At 35.1% G+C, this 23,100-nt stretch overlaps 1 protein-coding gene across 3 annotated transcripts; it reads left to right on the forward strand.

Annotated features, from left to right (window-relative positions):
• The first annotated feature begins 6,183 nt into the window (after window positions 1-6,183).
• Window positions 6,184-23,100, forward strand: mtx3 (metaxin 3). Of its 3 annotated transcripts, none has more exons than XM_015365341.2 (9): window positions 6,184-6,498; window positions 7,320-7,389; window positions 8,794-8,870; window positions 10,149-10,241; window positions 11,233-11,415; window positions 13,969-14,045; window positions 14,933-15,090; window positions 16,590-16,678; window positions 18,462-23,100. In XM_015365341.2, the coding sequence occupies exons 1-9, from the start codon at window positions 6,445-6,447 to the stop codon at window positions 18,561-18,563; spliced, it is 903 nt and encodes a 300-aa protein (XP_015220827.2). In that variant the 5' UTR covers window positions 6,184-6,444; the 3' UTR covers window positions 18,564-23,100. The 3 variants fall into 3 exon arrangements, with proteins under 3 accessions (XP_015220827.2, XP_015220822.2, XP_015220834.2); XM_015365336.2 differs by having other exon boundaries at window positions 6,186-6,525; XM_015365348.2 differs by lacking the exon at window positions 16,590-16,678 and having other exon boundaries at window positions 6,186-6,525; window positions 18,462-18,552.

Raw genomic sequence — 23,100 nt, forward strand, 5'->3', positions numbered from 1 at the left:
ATTTGAGGTTTAGTGAGCATAAAGCTGTGAACCCTGATCTCTTCAAACTTAAAGTAAAACAGCATCCTTTAACTCTATTGTATGTCTACAGGTTAGGTATGCATCATACAACGTTAAACCGTGTGTATATCCACAGTGCTATGGCTTCTCCAGCTGACAAAAGTGATTGGTTTCATATTCACATAAAATGAAAATATCAAATTGTTTTAGAACACACACTGTATTTATGACTTGTGTATTGAAATACATAAACCATTTAAATCTTGTGACAAATATGTGTTTTTTTCCTACTAAATATCCATAATAATTTATTAACATGTACAGTGTAATATGTGCACTTAAAACTATAAACATGGATGAACTACAAAACAATTACATGTTATCTTTTGCTTTTTTCAGCTATTCAATATCTCTGATTTTGAACACGTAACTTTTGTTATTATCTACAGAATGACATACCAGTGTCTTGATAGTCATTTGCATGTTGCTTGTTTAAAAACGATTTTTTTAGACCTCTGTACAATGTTTTAACGGCCAGGATATAATGTTTTAGGCTCGTGTTGAATTACTGAATTTCTTCAAGCAACACTCACTTTTTTTCCAAACCAGTAGGAACATTCATATTATGACTCAATTTGATGGCTTAGCAAAATAGAACTGATTACTATGGAGACAGTAAAAAGACCCTTCTTCACAATCGGTGTTTTACAGTACTTTATGTAAAGAACAGGTAATGATAAAAAGATAAGCCTTTTCTGAATGCCCTGTCTGGAGAACACATAACATATGCATCAAAATTTTAGCAGGAGAAATCAGTAACAGTCTGATAGTTACAAGTTCACTATTAAAGAAAAGGCATGTAAAGTAAATGGACAAAGAAAAGGGCCACAAAAAGTTACTTTCATTGTTCCAACAATTGTTTGTTGTCAATGAGCTATCTGAGCACTACTTTTTTCAGCTTCCTTCTGTTGTTGTTTCATGGACTGTTTCTAACTAAGAGTATTGGGTTATGCCTAACTACAGTATGTTTACTCTAAATATTGACATTCCTCTGTGTCCAAGAGAAAAAACCAACTGATTTGAGTAAGACTAGGCAAATTTAGTAATTCAGTCTCTATGGCATAACCTGCACTGGTGAAATTCCAAGTTAAGTATCTGTAACCAATCATTTTTAGAGTTATTGGCTTTTGTAATAGTAACACTACAGGTATTTCCTTCAAAACCATATCATTACCAAAAATGACATACATAACTTTACAGGACTATTCTAAACACATCCTTCAGGATTTTGGTTCATGGGAAAGTATTGCTTTGAATCATTTCTTGGAAAGAGATCACTGGCAAAAACGTTTTGATTATGTCATGTTTAACTTCATCATACTGTCTTTAAATTTTCTGTGACAGCTGAATTACCAATCTAGACACATGAACCTTGAAAACAAAACAATAAGAAAAATGTTTCAGTAGTTTAGAAATTCTGTTTTTAAGAATTGGTCATCCACCAGAAGACTTGTCCATCTGAATATGATGACTTTTTTGTAAAGGAAAAAGACAGAAACATAACTTTAAGGTCTCAGAATCAGAAAGACAAAATATCTCATTGGAACTCACTCATTTAATATTAGCCATAACTGTAAGAACAGATGTAATACATTTTGTGCGTGGTAGATTTTTAAACTAAATATTTTGACTTATAAATTAGCAGTGAAAGGAAAAAGTAATGTAAGCTTTACAGTACTCTAGTTGTTAATAGATGAAACATACAAGCAATAGAATTACAGACCAATGCAGAAAAATGTCTTATTTGAAAAAGAACAATATGCTTGAGAGAGACTGGGATCCAATTTTACAATGAATGGTTATTAGAGCATGATTACAAGTACAAACTAAAGAATTTGTGGGGAAATGTTTACAATCTACCACTAAAACCACTTCATGTCATTGATGTTTGGCACAAAACATTTCTCTCAAGTTTAAGTATAAGACATGCAGAGAGCATGAAGTTTAAAATAAAACTGTCAGCAGTTAAAAATCATGATTTAGTCATCCTGACTAAATCTATGAAACACTAGATTACATTAGATACAGTATATGTAATATATAACAGTTTAGACCAATTTGGACCAGTTGTTGGAGATTTAGTTTAGACCTTTCCCAGAAGCCAGTTAACGTACCCACATGTCTTTAGACTGTGGAAGAAACCAGGGCACTTGGAAGAAATCCAGGTACACACAGGGAGAATATACAGTACAAGCTATACAGGATCACAGATCTAAAACTGAACCCAGGACATTATTGCAGAGAGGCAGTAATGCTAACTGCTGTGCCACCATTCTGCTCTACTGCTATCATATACAGTAAGTTAATATACTGTACAGTTTAAAAATCTACTCTGCACAAAACGTGTTACACCTATTTCAACAGTTATGTATTGCATTATATTATATTAAAGCTAGGGAACAATTTCCCCATGTACCTTTAGATTTACTTCTAGTATGATTATAAAAAATTAAACACTTTTTTCACAATTATATTCAGTTTTGAATGTAAAGGACACTTGTATGTGTGACTCTTGCATGTAAGACGTGCAGCCCAGCTGACCACAGTGTTTACAGACATCTTTAACTCTTCCCTGTCACAGTCCATGGTCCCCACCTGCTTTAAAAAAAACACTATTGTTCCAACCCCCAAAAAGACAAAAGTGACATGCCTGAATGATTACCGCCCAGTAGCATTAACATCTGTGGTGATGAAATGCCTGGAGAAGCTGGCGTTGTCACACATCAACTCCTCCATCACAGAGTCCCTGGACCCCTTGCAGTTCGCCTACCAGAACAACAGATCAGTGGATGATGCCGTCTCCCTGGCTCTGCATACAGCCTTGGAACACCTGGACACTAAGAACTCGTATGTGAGAATGCTGTTTGTGGACTACAGTTCAGCATTCAATTCCATCATACCCAGCCAACTGGTGACAAAGCTCAGGGGATTAGGTCTGTGCAACTCTGTCTGCAACTGGCTGCTGGACTTTCTTATCGAGAGACCACAGGTGGTGCGGATAGGCAATAAAACATCAACACTACTCACCCTGAGCACTGGAACCCCACAAGGCTGCTGTCTGAGTCCAAGGTTGTACTCCCTATTTACGCACGACTGCACAGCAAGACACACAACAACCGCATCATTAAGTTTGCCGATGACACCACTATAATAGGACTGATCAGTGATGATGACGAGTCCACTTACAGGGATGAAGTTGTACAGCTGCTTAGGTGGTGTCATAGCAATAACCTGGACTTGAACATAAAGAAAACGAAAGAGCTAATAGTGGACTTTCGGAGACACAGGCCATACACTCACAGCCCACTCAATATTGATGGAACGGAAGTGGAAACAGTCACCAGGTTTAGGTTTTTGGGAATTCACATCTCTAAAGATCTAACCTGGACTGTGAACACTGACTCTATCATGAAGAAGGCTCAGCAGCGCCTTTATTTATTGAGGTGCCTCAAGTGATGGGGGATGCCAATACATGTGTTGGTGAACTTCTACCACTGCACTATCGAGAGCGTCCTCACCAACGGGATCACTGTGTGGTATGGCAACACCTCTTTGCGAGAAAGAAAGGCACTGCAGAGAATGGTCAATATGGCCCAGAAGATCATCGGCTGCGGTCTCACCGAGATTAAACAGCTCTATGAGGACCGCTGCCGTGATAGAATTCTGGCCATCACAGAGGACAGTCACCACCCTGGGCATGAGCTCTTCACCCCACTGCCCTCAGGCAAGAGATATAAGAGCATACGGACACTTACCACTAGATTCTTCAATAGCTTCTATCCACAAGCAGTGAGACTGGCGAACACATTTAGACATCCCCCTCGGACCACACCTACACCATCACCATCTACCTCTTTATGATTTCTTATCTATTGCACTTCTCCAGTCATTGTTTACACATCTGTATTGTTTACATTCAAACTGTCTACATGTTTACTTGCACATTGTCTATTGTTTGTTTGTACATTGTCTTGATGCACTGTTTGCACTTTGTTTTGTCTTTTACACTTGTTTTACTATCGAGAGACTTTCTGTAAGTAAGAATTCCATTGTACCAGTACCGGTTACATATGGCAATAAAGTTCAAGTTCAAGTTCTTGAAGAAATGGTCATAAGAACATTTTCAAAGGAAAAATAAATACATTACTACATTATAACAAATATAATTAACAGCAGCTAGAGATGCAGGAGTGTCGGATTCCAAAATAAACAGTTAATAACTTTTAAAAAAACTTTAGTCTTTTTAATGTAAACCATGAAAAAATGCAATATACAGTAGGAGACTAAAAGTATTTCCTGTATGCGTCATATACCAAATTATTATTAGGTTACTAAAGTTAAATAAAACATTATTAAAAAAGTTTAGTTTACTAGCCCCACATAATGATTTTTTTTGTGCAAAGACAATTCACTGATTCAACAAATGACAAAAAGAACCACTTTCTAAATTCTATATCTGAAAAACACCAAGAATTGTTATTATTGCATACAGTATGAGCTCAAGAGGGTCTTAATTGTCCCAGTCTATGAACACCACTAGAAATCTACAATCTTCTATTTTCTTTTTGTCACCTTGCACATTTCAGCCAAGATTAACGGTAAAGCTATTACCGGAGTTTAATTACCAGACTCCTGTTGTGCAAAGTACAGACCTCGGTGCAGATACCCCTCAATGTGGCGCCCACGTTTGTATCCACAGAGGATGAAGGCAGTTTCTAGAACCTTTAATTTCCTATGTGTCCTGTCAGAATAAAAAAGTACTTTAATAGCACTCCATAATGGTGACTTGTCTACAACCTCAATTACATTTGTGAAAAGGTATGACATTGGAAGTGAAATGATTTTCTTTTATTGACACTTTATGAAGCAAAGGCATGGAGGTGTTCCAATAAAAATATAGGGCAGACAGTCTGGAAAACACTTTAGGGAATATTTCACTTGTAACTTGCATTTGACTATTTCTAAGAAGCCTTTCACAATTTGTATAGAAAAAATGAAGCACTGAAACTAACAAGAGCTCCTTCCTAAAAAACAAATCCTAACATGATACAGAAAAAAAGCAATATTTGTATTCATATGATAATCCTTTGAGAAAAAGTGTAGAATTATTTTCCAACTTGAAGGTGATAAAATATTTGAAAAGCATAAGGCCGTAGATGATCATTTTGTAGAATGCTCTAACTTTAACTTTCCAAAAGTTAGAAGAATCTAACTTTTGGAAAGTTATTTTTTTAAGTAAGAGTACTACAGGTTCAGGTTGTGTTGTAATGTTTTCTCTGTGTTATTAGTAAACTAGAGTAACAAAAACGTGTTATTCAGGCAGGAACATCTAAGGCATATAAAACAAAAAAATAACATTTTTTATTAATATTTTATGTCATGCTTTCCTCATTTCTGTTGCAATCTGTGCTGTTGGTAAGTCACTGCATTGGTCTAAAATATTTGAGGTAAATCAATGGGATTTAATTATGAAAGGATTTCAGATTCTAAACTTAATATAATAGCACCCAGCCCAGGAAATAAATTCCAGAATTAAGACTCCCAAGCATAAGTGCAATATTGCATTGCTTAAAGGTCCAAAGCACTTAGAAAGTTACAATTCATTTTAAATAATGAAAAAATGCATCACTATTTCTAAAAAAATAAATTTCACTTTCATTTGCGATATAAGGAATTTTTATTTATTTTCTAGTTCTCAAGTTTGTTTATAACTCTATTCTTTTATATTACCTGGATATTGTGAGCGTGTGTGTATTGTCTTAGACTAAGAAACCATTCAAATTAAACATTAAATAACTTCGTCGTTGTGCTCGTTGTTTGCAGGCTCTGGTTCTCTGCCCTGTATTGGATAATATGGTTGGATGGATGTTACAGTTTGCTGTATATTTTGTGATTTGAATTTCTACACCACAAACTTTAAAATGTGTCAAAGAAGAACGATTATCCACATTGTTTTCCATTTTAATATTTAATATTGTGTGTACTGGACAAAGTATTTTCAAAAGTCATACTACTAATGTTCTAAGAACGTTAGTTTTCACAGCTTTTAAGAAAAAAAACATGTTTCTCACTATCTGGGAATTGCGCCCACGCATCAATCGTAGAGTACAACAAAATGTTTTATTTCTGTGCACACGTGAGAGAAAGGTTTCTCAGTTTTACATGTTCCGAAGAAGAAATTTGACCCATCAAAGCATTTCGGCTTTCCGTTACCGATTAGTTATAGGAAGGTTTAATTAAAATATGACTTTTTTCAGACATGTTTTGTTGTTGTTAGAGTTCATCCTTGATCTGTGCATAGCGCTGCCTCGCTCAGTAGAATAAGATGAATGCCCAGATTCACACAGCGGCAGTTTTGAGTACTTCCTGTTCAGTGAAGTAAAAATGGCGACTCCCATGGAGCTGATCTGCTGGGGTAGTGATTGGGGTTTGCCATCCGTACATACTGATTCTCTTATTGTTATGGTAACTGCTTTCAATATAAATGCGCAAGCAAGCACCGAACAAATAGTGAATTTAAAATATGTCTACAGAGAAGTGGCGAAAAACCGTGATGCGTTTGTGGCTACCGATACTCAAATAAAAAGACTGATAACACCGGCAGATGTACAGTGTATTCAGATCTATGGTTGCTGTTGCTTGCACAGTAAAATAAATGATTAAATTCTGTATATTTTATCACTCTGGTGAAATGAAAATAGTAAAGCATGGCGCAGTTTAGTTAGAGATACTTTCAAGGTCACGGGTTTTATTTTTAATAGTGCATCTCTACTTAACCTTCACTATACAGTACTTCGAGTCTGCTTTGAAAAATAACAGTGCATAAAGTGCATGATTTGTCACTGTCCAAAATGACTTCATACCCCGTTTTTTAAAAACCGTGGAAATTTGTATTTTTTTCTGATTTCTAACGTACTTAGTGTTGTTTCAAGGTTTAACCTTCTTCTTTGTTTACCATATTAGCAGAACTCCAATCCTTTAATAATAATAATAATATCTCCAAAACAAAATTACTTGCTATCTTTTAAACATCTCAGTTTTCTTCAAATTGATATGTTAATCATATTTTTATTTTGATATAAGTGTTATGTGCTTTTTTTTAAAGTTTGTTATCCATTTATTCACAGTTAAAATAAGGAGACTGTTTATGCTCTTTACATATCTGGAATGCAGTAAATTCAAGCATAGCATTAAAAATGGAGTATTAGCCTGAAATGTAGTTTGTCCTTGTCATTGGGTACGTTCTCTTGTTCTTCTAGGCCTACGCCAGATTTTCAGGAGCTCAGCTGAAAGTACTGCCTATTGACTTAACATGGAGGACCTTAACAGGTGAAAATATAAATATACATTTTTTTCTGTTTGGACCAGCAGCCTGTTTAAGCAATGTATTTTCATTACCACCTCTGCCAGTTGCTTGAGTGTTATAGTTGATATTTGTTTGCCAAAATCCGTTCCACTGCCCGCAAAACTTTTATTCTTATAAATAGATATAAAATCAAATCCATGCCATATGTTTTTTTTTAAATAGAATCACTGTACTGTATTGCAGCAATGCTTCCGGTGGAATCTGAAAATATACATTTTATACATGATTTAAGGGATGCAGTACACATGTACTGTACATTGTGATGCTCTTATAAAGTGGCTATAAGGAAAAACTCATTTTATTTTCAATTATTTCATATAGGTTTCACTCCATTTTTTAAAATGCAGTTGCTTCTTTCTTAAGATAATGATAAATCTGTGATGATAAAGTAACAAAAATGTGTAATTAAATGTAATCTATTCTGGTTACTTATTTAATAACTACCCATCTTGTATGCTAAATGTTTTATTTGCTACAACACAGCAAAGTGTTCTCTACAACACAACTGACAGAGATCAGTGGACCACTCACTGATAGATATTTAATGTGTAATCTACTCATATTAGTAAGTATAATATATAGTTAATTATGGATTTTTTTAATAGCATTAATTTTGAATTATCAAACCTAGGAGCTGGTTCTCCAGTCTTTGACCCGTTAGTTTTGAAATTACTATTTGTTATTTTGAAACAATTATTTGATCACTTTCTAATTCTCTCAGTCCAGTGAAAGCTGCAGTGGTTTTCACATAAATAGACATATACTGTATGTGATATTTGTAAGAATAAGTACGGGTTCATTCAGTCCTGAAAATGTTTCAGTGTGGAATGAACCTCTACTTGTTTTTTTTTTAGGTGTGCTAGCTTCTACGGTTTCCCACTTTAAGATAATTATTTAATGTTAAGGTTATCAGTTGAAACAAGAATAGGAACTCCTTGGAACACTCAAGGATTGAAGGTATAATAGCTAAATTAAATATGCATACTGTTGGACTTAGCTTGTGCTGTACAAATGTTCATGTATCAATTGAAAAACACTAACACTAAAAACACTTGTCTTTTATGAGATTGTCATCCTGTAACTGTTACATGTCATAGCAAATCAAGAGTTTAACTTCTGTTTTGCTTGCTACTGTATTTTTCTTATGGGAATTTGAATCCTTCAGAAACACGAGAGGCCATTTGAACATAAGCTGAAGAGAAGCGTAATTTCCAATTTAAGTAAACAAGTCACTCTTCCAGTACAGTCTAACCAGTGACTTTAACTTGGACTGTCCTTGAATTAGTCCTTATTATTAAGGTGTTTCACTATCTTAAATGTGATTTTACTTCATTCCATGACATAAACTTTTCTTCACTCTCTCTTAGGAACTGTGCCAGCACTGGAGTTTGATGGGACCACTGTAACAGAGCCTGTGCACATTTTGAGCTATTTAAGGAAACAGGTTTCACATTTTTTAAGTTGGTTACATCTCTTTGCTTTCAGGCCACATGTTCTGTGATATTGATTTTTTGTTTTTTAAATTTATAATGTGAAGTACATTAAAGTACATTAAAACCCTACGGACATTTTATAAAACTTTCCATCAGTGTTTTTTCTCTCTACCTCTTAATTAGGAATCTCCGGTTTTTATTTGGCTAAACTCACAGCTACAACTCGCATTTTAGAAAGTTATAGTTGAAGGCAGTGTTAGTGTGCCTGCTTTTGTCAGACGTTTCTGTTTCCACACTGTCAAACCGCAGTGAAAACAAGGATTCTAAGGCGTGAAGGAAGGAAAGATGCTCCAATAACAGAGTGAGCTAATAGGAGCGTACTGTAGTACTTTATAAGGGGCTGCTATTAAGTAGGAGTCTGAGGATACCATCGCCATCTCAAATCTAGTAAAACCCAGAAGTGCTAATTTTGCACCTCTGACGGTACAATCCTGTTTGCAGTCAGCTAGTGATAAAGCACAGATTAAATTCAGTGATTTATGAAGTATTGGGGCTAGCCTACTCTTCATATGAGTGCCTCACTGGACATCACTGCTTCAAAGACACTATAAACAATAGTCAGATCTGTGTCTTCCAAACCAGTATTCATCCTTTACACGGTTATGAATTGTAAAACCTTCTCCATGGACAGCAAGTGTTTTTGTCCTTTAAGTAAAATACAAGCTGCTTTTTTTATATCAGGTAATTCATGTTTTAACTGTAGAAAGCAGACCTGAAAAACCCTACTACATCTTTTCATTATTGCTCTACTGGTGTCCTAGACCCTGGGATGTGTCCTTAGGTCAAGAGCAGTAGATGCCTTGGACAGAAAGTGATCACATTTTACATTATGATATTATTTATTTCACAAGTTTTATATAGCTACTATTTTTCATCTTTTTTTTAATTGTTTATGAGGGTGAGTGGAAATCATTAAGATTCTGGATCATAATATTTATTTAGCACTTGTTACCTAAATATATGTTTACATTTGGGCTAAAATACTTTTTTACAGGTTTCAAAAACCTTTCTAATTTTATTATTTAATACAATTTGTATTTGAATGATTGAAAAAGAAAATATTAAAATATTTTTTAATTAAGGTATGTATAGATTTTGAGGCTACTCTAGTTTTGAGATTTTTGAAACATAATACAATTGCCAAACTTATACTGAAATCATAGGAACATTAATGACTGAGCACATAGAAAGTGTACGTCTTGCATACAAGCATGTTTTTCTTTTAACAGAGATACAATGCTGATTATGAACTCACAGCTAAACAAGGAGCTGATACATTGGCCTTTATTGCGCTGCTTGAGGAGAAACTGCGTCCGGCACTGGTAAGTACTGTATATTTCTACTGAAATACAGCCATCACCAGAGGGAAATACAAATACCACTGTAGTTGGAATGACCAAATGCTACAGGAATACATGTACATTTAATAAGAGTAAAGAAGAAAATGCAGACATGCAACATTTTAGTCCTAAAAGATTGTGTTTTGATGTGAGTTGGTTTCTTTTACAAAACAGTGTCCTGCATTTTTTATGGTGTACATAAGCCCCTGGTTTTATTTGGCCAGGGCTTATTTGACCTGAAATATGGGAGTCTTTAGTTTTAGTCTGTAATTCTCTTTCTTGCTGTCTCTCAGAAACAGATTTTGTACTGTGTTGTCCAGGAGAAAGAGTGTGTCTGTTATCTTCTAGCGATGAATATGTTTTTGTGGGTCAGATAAGCTGAATGACAAAGAAATGGACAATCGTTCTGTTTGATTGATATAAAGCTGATTGTGTGCAGTGATCAATAAATTAACAGTTTAACAGATTTCCTGGTGACACTTTGTTGTAGGAAGGCAACAGAGGAAGGAAGGTACACTATATATACAAAAATATCCAAAATGTAAAATAACAAAGTTTAATGTTAATAAATAATTCAGCTTTCCCAATAGATAATGGTTTTTCCAGAAAACCAACTACATTCACTTTAGAAATAATATCACGATTTGATACAATACAATAACAAAGTTGTGCATTGCTAAACATGTGACCTAGTGAAATTTTGACTGGTTTGAAAACTTCAAAACATTTTTCTAAAAGTTATAATATTTAAAACAAAAAGGAAATTACATGACACATAGTCCACACAATCTGTTATCATTGACTCATTTCAAAGTCTCCTCATATTGAAAATGGATTGGACTTCAGATTCATAAAGAACGATATATTTGTAAGATCTGGAGGATTCAAACAAGTCAGTTTGACAAGATTTTCAATCAAGCACAAAATAAGAGTGTCAAGTTAATGTGTTCTGTGATTTCCATCTCTTTTCTAGTTGCATACATTCTGGGTGGATGTTGAAAACTACTCCAATGTAACAAGACCATGGTTTGCTTCCAGAACCCCATTTCCACTGAACTTCTTCCTACCTAGCAGGCTGTCCAGCGAGGCTCTGTCTCGGATTATGTTGACTAAAGGGGAACCTCCATTGCACAGCATCAGTGAGGTGGAAGCAAAAGTAAGGCAATTTGTTTTATAGTGTTTTATTCAGTAGCCCAGGCTGATAATGCAGATTATTGATGGACACATGTGTCACATGAATAAATACTTGGAATACTTGGATAACATCTCTACTCCTGATCCTGGATAAATGAGGGACACCATGTATAATGAAAGCAAGGGCAGAGTTGTGTAAATATGAAAATTACATCCTAGCATGCTTAGGGATATGTATAAAAATATTTCACGGGGCTGGTTGCTTATAATTATGGCTAGAATGACTGTAAGAGGATACCACGATGCCTTTGAAAGAAGGGTGATTGTAGGGGCATGTTTGGAAGAGTCTTCAGTGACCAAGACTATTTGCTGTTGTTTCACAAGCAGTGGTTTCTAAGGTGATGTCAGATCAGAATGCTGAGGGAAAGATATCGTCCAAATCATGCATGCACTAAACAGGAAAGCAACTGCAGATAAACTGACTGAAAATCAGCCTGGGCTGCAAGCAGCCAGTTTCATCAACAATGATCTGCTGGGGAACTCCATAAATTGTGATGGCGTAGTCAGGTTGCAGTACACAAACCGCTCATCACACCTGGCATGTTTGTAAGTCCAGTAATACAGAGAACACAGACGGTGGAGAAATGGGATTTGATGAGATGCATTATGGGTTCTGCCATGTTGTGGGACACATTTTCCTGGCATGGTTTGGTTGCATTCATTCCCTAAGAAGGCAACGGCAACACTTCACATCATAACTTAGTTGTATTGAGCGATCATTTCCAAACCCGTCTTGCAGCATTTCTTGCTTGCCATTAGGAGTGTCTTCCAGGATGAAAATGCCACCATCCACTGTGCACATGTAGTCGCCCAGTGTTTTAATAAGCACACAACTGATGTTACCCATATGTCGCGGCTTTCTCAGTCACCAGATGTTAACCCAATAGAACATTTATGGGATATTCCAGAATGACACCAGAGAAGTGTTTCCCCCTCCATCGGCCTGGATTGAGTTGATTGACTTTCTCATGGGAGATTGGCGCAGTGTCTCTCCTGCAAGATTCCATATGCTGGTAGACTCTACGCCATGGTGCATGAATTTGCATGAACTGGCTGAATGTGGTGGCCCAGCCCTCTCTTAAGTGCCTTTACATTGATGTGTCCATTCTTTTGAATTTCCATGCCGGCTTACAGTCTTGGTAGTTCAGTAATGGGGAACAGTGGCCATTCTTGTCTGGCTGCAAAGCAATGTGAGTAGAAGACAGTTATTTTTAATGTTCTCTTGGTAATCTAAGAGAAGGTGAAAGATATTGTGGTTTAACAAAAATGTCACTGAATGTGATCTCAGTGCCCTGGATTTCTCAGTAAATTAAAATGTAGCCTCTGACTGTTCTGAGTTTAAGATCATTGTGCGACCTCATATAAATAACAACGTTTTTCATTTAGAGACATACAACCTTTACTCATATGGTGGATAAGTGATAAGGACAGAATACCTGGAAACCTGAAAAATTAGAATTTAACTGGCTTTGTTTTGTCTTTTGTCTTTTTAAGTTTCTATTTATATTTTTAATATATATAAATGTCAAAGTCTGAAGCGGTTCTCAGGTTTGGTCCATCTTGAGCATTCCAAGTTGATTCTCACCTTTAGTGTAAGTTATTTTCCATTTTTTTCCTGACAATCTAGCTGGCCATGGGAGAAAGTCTTTTTTTTCCCTCCAGGTCATTCTCAAATACTATATACTATTCATGAAAAAAGATTGTTTATTTTTCCAGAATACTTAAAAGAGATGAATAGTATGTAAAATTATATAGCTTTGCTTTAACAAAACATGTCCAAAATTAAAATCACACACACAGGACCAATAAGCTCTCAGTATAAAAAATATAAAAAAATAACATTCAGAATTGTATTTATTGTACATAATGACCATAATGTGCACATGTTGCATAAAAAGTATGTAGTTGGAGAAACTATTGTATTCAGATCAAATAATGATCAGTGGAAAATACCAGTAATGGTCATTCTCTCTACCATTAGCTCCCACCTTAATTCATGCTATATTTTAACAACTGGAGCTCTTTCTCAAAACCCAGCTCACAAATTTACTGTAACCTCAGCTGAAACCCTAACTATTTGTCTGTTTTTTGCCTGATAAGAGTAATAGTTAGATTGCTCTGCAATACTTCTGTCATTACAGTTTTTTTACACATTCACATCACCATGCATTTACTGCACTGTGAGTAAAATTGAAAAGCATATGCACGTCATATATGACATACTGTATAGTATTCATAATTAAAATATTGTATAAGGAGATGTGTGCCCTAACAGTTTTTACAGGGTTACTTCAACCATTCCTAATATGTTGGAACAGTTTGTTAACTTTGTATAATTATTGGTAAGGAAACCAAATCTGAACTGAAGTCTTCAATAAAGTATAAAGAAGGAGGTAATTTGAAACATGCTATAATTACATAAGTACCAAAGCTTTGCCTGGTCTGTGGCAGGATGTACCAAACCAATATCGTAATGTTAGATACTGGCCTGTCTTTTCCTCATGTCTCTCATTAGATTTACAGTGAAGCCAAAGAGTGCCTGAATCTTCTTTCGCATAGATTGGGGACATCCCAGTATTTCTTTGGAAACATGTGAGTAAAGTCTTGAATGAGAACAAAATGCAGAGTGGAGCAAATCACAAATGAAATGTTATCACTTTCAGTTCAGAAGGCAAATTTTGTTTATAAAGAGCCTATGCTGTAAAATAAATGCAGCTAAGTGTAATTATATAATTTGTAGCTACTTTACTGCATCATTAATGGCTTTCATCTGTGTAAACCAGACTTCGAGTCTCTTATCTAGCTAATGTGTTGTTACTTTTGGCTGGATTCAAATAACAGCCTTTAATAAAGAAGCTGAATTAAAGTATGGTCTCGACATCTGCAAATTTAACATGCGGACATTTGCTTATTTGTGATTCGATCTGGCTGTTGAGGTCTTGGATGAAAGAAGAGCAGAGTGGGATGAAACCAAGTTGAAGGTTATTGACAGTAACTTATAAATTAGCAGCACAACAGACGCACATTTCATTACATTGGGGTGTGCTAATCTCAGAGCCAGGAAAGAGAGTGTGGGCTTGGTGTGGAGGAGGGATTCATGTTTTTTTATTATTTTAACTGATTACTATGAGTGATTAACAGTGATTTCTGTTGTTTCTTTTAGTCGATCAGTGTTATTCCAATTAACTTAAAGCCGATGCAGCAGTATTTTAATTACCATGTAAGGAAGAGTTACATATAACTTTTATCCATACATACATATTATATACTCTTGTACTGTACATTTTGCAACAGTATAGGGGTATAATGGTTATATGTGAATTTGGCTGTTTGCAACAGTTCTCTGCACCGGACCCTTGCGAATGTCAAGATCCAACTGTACAGTTGAATACTGGTTTTAAAAGATATCCTAGAATCAATACAAAATTTATTTGACCACTTAGTTAAGTGTTTGATTTTCTGTTTTGTTATGTCCATAGGCCAGCCAGCCTTGATGCCTTCGTTTTTGGATATATTGCACCACTTCATAAAGCAGACCTTCCTAATGGACAGCTACAAGTGCACCTGAAGCAGCTGACCAACCTTGGCCAATTTTGTGATGCCATAATTAAAACTTACTTTGTAGAAAGCGCCTCTGGTAAGACATTTCTTAGTTCCCACTTGTGTCCTTTTTTTTGTTTCTGTTTATTCTGACAAAATCTATTGGATCAGATTTGTCATTGCTTTGGAGTTATTCCATCATCTTTACTGCTGATTAAGATAGGTTTGTCCTTCAGAAACTACAAAAGCACATTTAAAACATTGAACAGTAAGTGCTGAAGATCAGAGGAACTGAACATTCAGAACTGAATTTGAACAACAGTTTCACGTCAATATGTTTTTGTTAAATACTGTATTGTACATTCATGTAATCTTCTAATCACAGTACAAATTGCTTCACTATGAGGCAAAAATGAGCTTTGACTTTGATGTCCGAATGCTTAAGGAGGGCACTTTATGTTTTGCCTTAAACCCTGTTTGAAAATTATGTTGCATTTTATATTTTGATCGTTCATAATCATAGGTGGTCTTTTTTAACACAAAAGGCACAGCTTTTTTTAAATACACCTTCTCTCCAGATTATCTATGACTTGACCTGACTTGACTCCATGTAAAGACCTCCCATGGGTCCCATAATGAAATATTTAAGGAGCGTTTACGTTACTGGAGTGAAAAGCAAGCTGTGCAGCAACTTTCAGCACCTAAGTGACTTTAGAATTTTTATTTTTACTGTGTGTTATATTTACTGAGTCATACAGTGTAGGTTAATGAAATGTACTGCATTTATACATTTGTTAAAAGGTAATTCTCTAATTGATGTATGTACTGTACTGTATATTTTTAAGTGTATACTATATTTGGTGGTTAATTATTGTAATTATAGGATTTCAAACTCTTTTTTCCATTCATCATTATTTCTAACTAACTAACTATTTCAGTCCTCTCCTTGCGTAATACGGGGGGGGGAGTTTCCTTTCATTCTCTTTTACTCAACCCCATTGACATATGCTGCTACATTCTCTCTCCTGCTCTCTAACCCCTCCATGATTAGTACACACCTGTTAACCATTAAAGGACACTAAACCAGAAGAGCTTGCAATTCTGCTCTCCTGTCCCTCCTATCCGACTCCTAGAAACAGCTAGAGCATACATGTATAAGGGAAGATAGCGGCAATATAAGGCATGGTTATTCTCTATATGAATTTACACAATGCTAAGAAAGGGTCTTTCGTGATTTACCTAAAACCTGAAACTGATTCCTTAGGTAACCTGGTTAGTAATTGTAATGTGAACATTTCTTTTGCTTCCTGTTTGATGAATTATTTTTGTAATTATCAGCTTGGTATTTGACTGAAGCAGCTTCCTGTGCCACAGGATTTAGCTGTCCAATATTTGATACAGAGTAAAGTTTGTTACAGAGGGTCCACCAGCAAGACTGAGCCTATTTTGAGAAATTCTGAGTCTGGGATTACAAACTGCCTGCATTAACTTGCTTTGTAGCTGTCATGTGGTTTTGTTTTATATCTTTTTCATTCTTCTTCATGCTGCTTTTGTGAATGCACCTCTTCTCCTGTCTTCTTTATATTTTGTCTTCAGGTTTATCTCCAGCCAGCCAGGATGCAGTAGATGCAAATCTGCAAAAGCTGACACAGCTTGTTAATAAAGAATCCAACTTAATTGAAAAGGTCATGCCTTCCTTTGCATTCTGTTTCTTTCTGTTCTTATGCAAATCCTTATGCAAAATCATTTTTTTTGCAGTCTTTATAAATTGGATAAATAGTGTGAATGGAGTGAAACAGTGTGTCTATCCATAAAATGGTAAAATATGGATATAATTGAGATAATTAAGAGCTTTTTCAATATCTTAGATATCAACGCAGTAAATGGAATGTTTTTTTAGAAAAATGCACCCAGTGTTTTCTGAATTTAATCTGGAGTCTAGACTTGCACTTTTACATGTTTTACCTTGTAAGTAAATTTACAATGTTATCTTGATTATCTTTGTTTAGAGTAAAAGATTACCCAAAGAACTATAAGTTGCTTTTGTGAAAATGTTCTCAAGGATGATATAGCTACGCCTTCTATGCCAGTGCTGTATGCAATAAATGTTGATCAGCTGTAACTTTGTACAGTATATCCTTCCCTTAATTTCAGAAGGAAAGGAATCATTTTCAAATTACATGTGTAACACCCATGTGCAATGCCCACTGGTGGCAATGGCCATGCAGCCTGCAGAGGCCTGACTTCCTAATCAAATGATATCACGCTTGGGATTTCACACTGTACTACCAATTAGGACAGACCTGCAATGACCATTCTAGTGGCTGTCCGTGCCCTTCTTTAGACATCTCGGGTGGTGTCATGTCAACTAATTACACTAGGTTCACCATTTCTACCCTGATGTTCCAGTGCAGCCACTATTGTAAAGACATATTTGCCATGCTGATATAGTAGAAGCTATGCAATATTTAATGGCTACAAAAAATTGGGAAATGTTAAAAATGTTAGTGGGAAATGTGTTAGTGAAAACATGCCACCTTATATTTCAGGTTAACAGGCATTATCTGGATCAGTAATGGTTATGGTATGCTCATTACTGCCCCATGTCTATCTGCTGCCAGCTTTCAGGGAGAATTATAACAGCTGTTTGGTAGCAGTGTAATTTGTTGTGTTTAAATTATACATTCTCACAGCCCTATCTGATTTCATTAGTTTACGTGTTCTGAAACAGGCTCCAAGAGACAAAAGTACTCAACTACAAATTAATTTTATTTAGTTTCAAATAGTGGACAAATACAAAATTCCAGCTAGAGATATTTTATACTGACACATGCCTGTACTGTAAATAATTTTGATGTTAATGAGGTGTACAATTCTAGCATAGCTAGCCTATAGATTGTGGATACTTGTAAAAAACAAATTTCCTCTAAATGATAGGTATCAATCCTGCTTAATAAAACAATACCTATTTTTCACATTACATTATATATTTTGTAAATATTGGCATGGTGCACAATTAAGTCAGTATATTTCTTAGAGTGTTTAAAAAATTGTTCAGGTGGATAGCTGCGTCAGCATGCGTAGGCTGCACAGGAACAAGTAATAGTTCTATTCCATGCTGAAAAGAGAAGAAAGAAAACAGAATGTTTCGGCTGTGAAGCCTTCTTCGGGTGAAGCTGTGTTTTCTTTCTTCTCTTTTCAGCATGGAATAAACCTATTACTTGTTCCTGTTTCAAAAATAAGCACACTCGAATATTAACCACAGTATTTCTGTGTTTAGGTTTGGAATGTGGCATGAAAATTATGCTTTTAAAATCATGAATTCATTATGGTGCCAAATCTGTTACTACTAATTGTAAAAAATATATAGAAGAGTGGTTGAGTTTTAATAAATGTTTTTTACCTACTGCTGTAGTTTTTATGTTGTATTTGTGCATTCAGATATATCTTTGTTCTTTTATACTGTAGATGGATGACAATCTTCGCAGCAGTCCTCAGCACAGGCCCAGGAGGTCGGATCTGAAACCTTCCCTCATCTCTGAAGAAAGAAATTCTTCAATGCCGGCATGATCCTGGCTGTTTAATGGATACAGTTTAAATGAATGCAAGATCTGGTACACCTTCGGACTTTAGCAGGCAAAGAGAGTATAGATCCCAACACTACCTTGGCAGAGAGGACTGCTTCTGTATACTTTCTTCTTTTGTAATGAGGCATTGCAGTTTTCCTGAAACAAAAGCGCACAGTGAACCAATTTTGCTTGGCAGGTGTCAAGTTGCTTGCATTGTGCAGACATTGCCTTAATATTATCTGCTTGCAAATTGTGAATTAGGTTATACATTCTCAGCAGAGGTGTGTGATGGAGTTCAGAGGCCAAATTCTTGTTAAAAAAATACTGATGGTATATTGGTCATCTCGAAATAATGGAAAGCAACAGTTTAGGGAACTACAGCGACATGAGTACATGTAAAACACACTGATCTGCCAATAGAGTAGCTGAGAACAGTGAAAAGAGTGCATTCTCATTGAGTACTCTAAAAATGAAAGCATCTAACTAGATTAAAGAGTCCTGGAGCTGTGATGACCTACTGTAAAAAGCATGAAGGAAAATTGCTCTGAATTGGAAAAGTGGATGAGGTGGCAGATGAGAGGAAAGAGACTTTATTACAAGATATGGGGGAATCTCATGAAAGATTGTAATGAAACAGTTTGTGAGGTGCAGTTTCATGGTTTCCAATTTAATTGGTGAGTTCTCATGATTTAAACATACTGGGTTTCCAGTACTAGTGAATGAAATGTCAGCAGTAGATTGCATCAGTGAACATTCACCAGGTAATGTTGCAGATCATATCCTGAGTATAATTCAGTTCAACAATTATTATCTCTTGGGGGAGCTTTGTTTTGCAGAATCCAACACAACAACACAAGATACAAACATCACCAACAAAGAGTTCAGTAAAATCTGTGTTTCAGAAGATGAGAGAATAATGTTAATTTTTAGAGGGAGTTAATGATTTTGTAAGTCTATTTCCATTACACCTTGGGGCACAGAGACTTTTCTCAGGTGGGAGTAGTGTAAGTGTACGGGGGAGGGGAAGATCCACACACTCCATAATGCCCTGTAGTTCTTCCAGTATAAATACTGCACAGTATGTAGATTGAAAGCATTCTATTATAGTGAACATTTTATAAAACTTTCTCATATTTAGGTAACATCCGTTCTGCAAGTGATTCAAGATTTTATGTTTTTGAGAAGGACTGAAATGAATGAAAAACATTTGGACATTTGATGCTGTATTTAAGTATAAATGGAATTGTGAAGTTTTGTGTTAAACTTAAAGGGACTGGAAAGTGAAATAATTTCAATATTTTAATATATTAAAATGTTATAAACAGACTTGAAATTCTAGTGTTAAGCACTGTAGTTACAACAACCGTGTTAATCATAGTAGCTTGACAGTTACTCAAAGGCACTGCAAAGGCAGTGATAATATAAAGTTTAGCATTGGTACCATTTGTTAACCATTTAAAAAATTGTGGAATATTTACCCATTTTCCTAAGGAACAATTAAGATGTGGAGGGCTGCACTGTGATGACTAATATGCAGTCTACTGTAATCACTGTGCTTGGAAAGAACATTATGATATAATGCATCCAGTGCAAACCTCTTTTTAAGTTATGTGATACAGGAAGATTTATTCAAGGTAACACCTGAAATATCACAGCCTTAAGATTTTCTTTACTACATTTTGGCACAGAATGATTCATTGTAGTGATTTTATCCTTTTTCCACTTCAAGATAATGAAATAGGCTTTGTATATTCTTGACTCATTAATAGCTCCCATGTTGAAAGTGTTTGCTTTGCTGCTGTCCGTTGAAAGAAAATGCATGAAAGCTTTGTTTTGGTATCAGTTTGTGTTTTGGTATCTGTAGAATTGATTCATTAATCAAGAATCTTAAGCATGTTGTTTTATGTTTGTTTGTACAGAGAGAGTAATTAAACATTCTCAAAGGATTATAATCTCTGTGGTTCCCATCCTCAGCTATCTCTTAAATATTTGTATACACGTCCACTATATAAGTAACTGTTGCAGTCAGGCTAGGTAATATATTTACAATAGAAATGAGAACATATGTACAGTAACAGATGTTGTGTCATAGTTACCTTTTGTGGTACTGGTCTATTGGTCAATTTTATTCTTATCAAGTGCCTTCTAGTTCAAGGCATTTTACTTTAACTACAAAAAAGTACAGTAAACATAAAATAATAAATCATGCATACATGTGAAATATGAAATATAATATTTCAAGAAAATGATAGAAATAGAATATGAATTAAAGAGCATCAAAAACATTATGTTTAAAGTTGGACTTAGGGATAGTAAAACTTGAAGGTCAACAAGACAATTTTATAATTTCAGTTATAAAGAAAAGTGTGCTCACACACTTAGCTGAGCACTGCTAGAGTTGTGTGGAGTTGATTGTCCTAGCTTGGTGTGGAAATCCCCACCTTCTTACACAACAGTGATCTATGAGAAGGAAGATTTGTGTAAGCATGAACCAAGTGCTAAATTACACTTCCAATCAATGCTAACACTTCTGCAGATTATACTGGCAGGTCCACACTGAGTAGGACGGCATGTTCACTTCTTAACCTGCCACACTGGTACGAGAATGATAGCTTTAATTTTCGGACTCATGCAGTACTGTATGTCTACTGTTGAGTGTCCTGTATCATTTTTAACATTACTTTCACTAGTATGTGAAAGATGTGCCCTAAATGCATTTTTAACCTGTCATTATTGATGTCTATGCAACCAAACAAAAAAAATGTTTTTGTGGAGATTTTGAAATGCTTGGAGCTGCCTAGGTTTGATTTATGAATCTATTTGTTTAGACTAAAGTCTGGTTGTTTTTCAGCTCCCAAAGAGAATAAATCAAGAAACCTATAAAAACAAGTCATCCGTTGTCCTTTAGATCTACTGAGAGCTTCAACAGATGTGAAGTTAAAGCCATAATTGATGCCTGATTCATTTTGAAGATCTGAAAGGAAAATTCAGAAGCAGGGATACTCATCTACAGTATTATGCATGTGAAATTTTACGGGATGAAATAGCAGCTAAAATTCCACTGAAATGAATGTAGTATTTTTATAAATGTCATAAGAATTATGAAGTGTCATTAATTTAAAAAAGCATTACTTAAACAACCTGCAGACATTAGACTTCTGCTAATAAAACCTAATTTCTAATCCATGAGTCATGTAACGTGCTGTGTTACCTTGTAAGAGTGTTTATGTTTGCTTCAGTTACTCAGCAGGAAAAAAAAACAAATTCTAAAACAAAGACTTCTACATATTTTTTATGTCCCATTTCAGGGTTAGATTAAACCACTGTGGAAAAGCACAAAAATACAGATCAGGACTTATCAACTTGGCTTAAAGCAAAATTTCAAAATGTGCATAGAATATATTAGAATTGTGGATCAACATAAAGAAGTAAAAATGCTTTGAAAAGAGTAGAACATAATTTCTGATTTCTTCTCAGCAGTGTATTTAATAGGTTAGAATATTTGAATGTATCATTTGCAGTATGTTTTTTGGTTGTGCATTAAAATATTAAGACTATTTTCTCAGTATCAGTTACAAATATTGTTTTTTCTTTTACATAATACAGATGTGTTGCTAATTCACATTGTTAATTTGTTCTTGAATAAAATATCAAGATTCACAGACATGCTACAACCAGACAAAGCCTATCTTAGGACTTAGGTCTAGTTCCAGAAGACACTTAGCTGAACAGTGCTGGAGTTGTGTGGACTTGATTGTTATATTTGTTGGTGATATGATTTCATGAATTATTCACATTGTTTAAAATAAACATTGGAAAACCCCCATCATAACTAATACTGGTGTGTAACTGTAAAGTAATGTACTCATGTTGAAAAAAGTCAGAAAACCCCACAAACAAGCAACAGTTGAAAGTGGCTGCATTTAAGATTTGAAAAAGACATATTGTCTGATTCAGGAACATATAAAAAATTTGGTGATGTTGATGGGTCACAGACTTGAAGCAGACAATGCATATAATGGGTATGCATCCAAATACTAACATTACAATCATTTAATTTGTCCCAATCCTTAAGCTCACCCAAATTGGGGAGGATTGAACAGAACAAATGACATTATTATAACATGGCTAAATACACAGCAAAAATAATAGATTTCACTTCACTGTCTCAAGATTTGTTCTTTTTTCAGTGTATATGTGGGTTACTATATACTATAGTAGTGGAACTGAAAATTATATAAATGTAAATACTATTCAGTACAATTTAAACATTTGTGAATGTCCTATATGCTGCCTTATGAATGTGCTCTATACAACAATTTTGTTGTCAGTGGCTTTCTGTAATCTAAGGCATTTATAATTAGTGGGGTTATCAAAGTAATCAAAGTGTAGTTGAAACTTGGTTTTAAGTGGATTATTATGAGATATTCCAGATGTTGTCATTTGTTTTTATGTAATGAATGTTCATTTAAAAATGCTTGTAAATCTCATTTTGTATAATTAAATGTCCATATAATAAACACTTCTATTTAAGGTAA

This window comes from Lepisosteus oculatus, chromosome 3, assembly GCF_040954835.1.
Source record: "Lepisosteus oculatus isolate fLepOcu1 chromosome 3, fLepOcu1.hap2, whole genome shotgun sequence".
Lineage (NCBI taxonomy): Eukaryota > Metazoa > Chordata > Actinopteri > Semionotiformes > Lepisosteidae > Lepisosteus > Lepisosteus oculatus.

What these genes read in the sequence shown, in the direction of transcription:
- mtx3 (XM_015365336.2), top strand. Translation starts at nt 6,445, where the DNA reads ATGGCGACTCCCATGGAGCTGATCTGCTGGGGTAGTGATTGGGGTTTG. An exon ending in AGAAACTGCGTCCGGCACTG is followed by an intron (nt 10,242 to 11,232) that starts GTAAGTACTGTA and finishes TCTCTTTTCTAG; the next exon opens with TTGCATACATTCTGGGTGGA. An exon ending in TCAGTGAGGTGGAAGCAAAA is followed by an intron (nt 11,416 to 13,968) that starts GTAAGGCAATTT and finishes GTCTCTCATTAG; the next exon opens with ATTTACAGTGAAGCCAAAGA.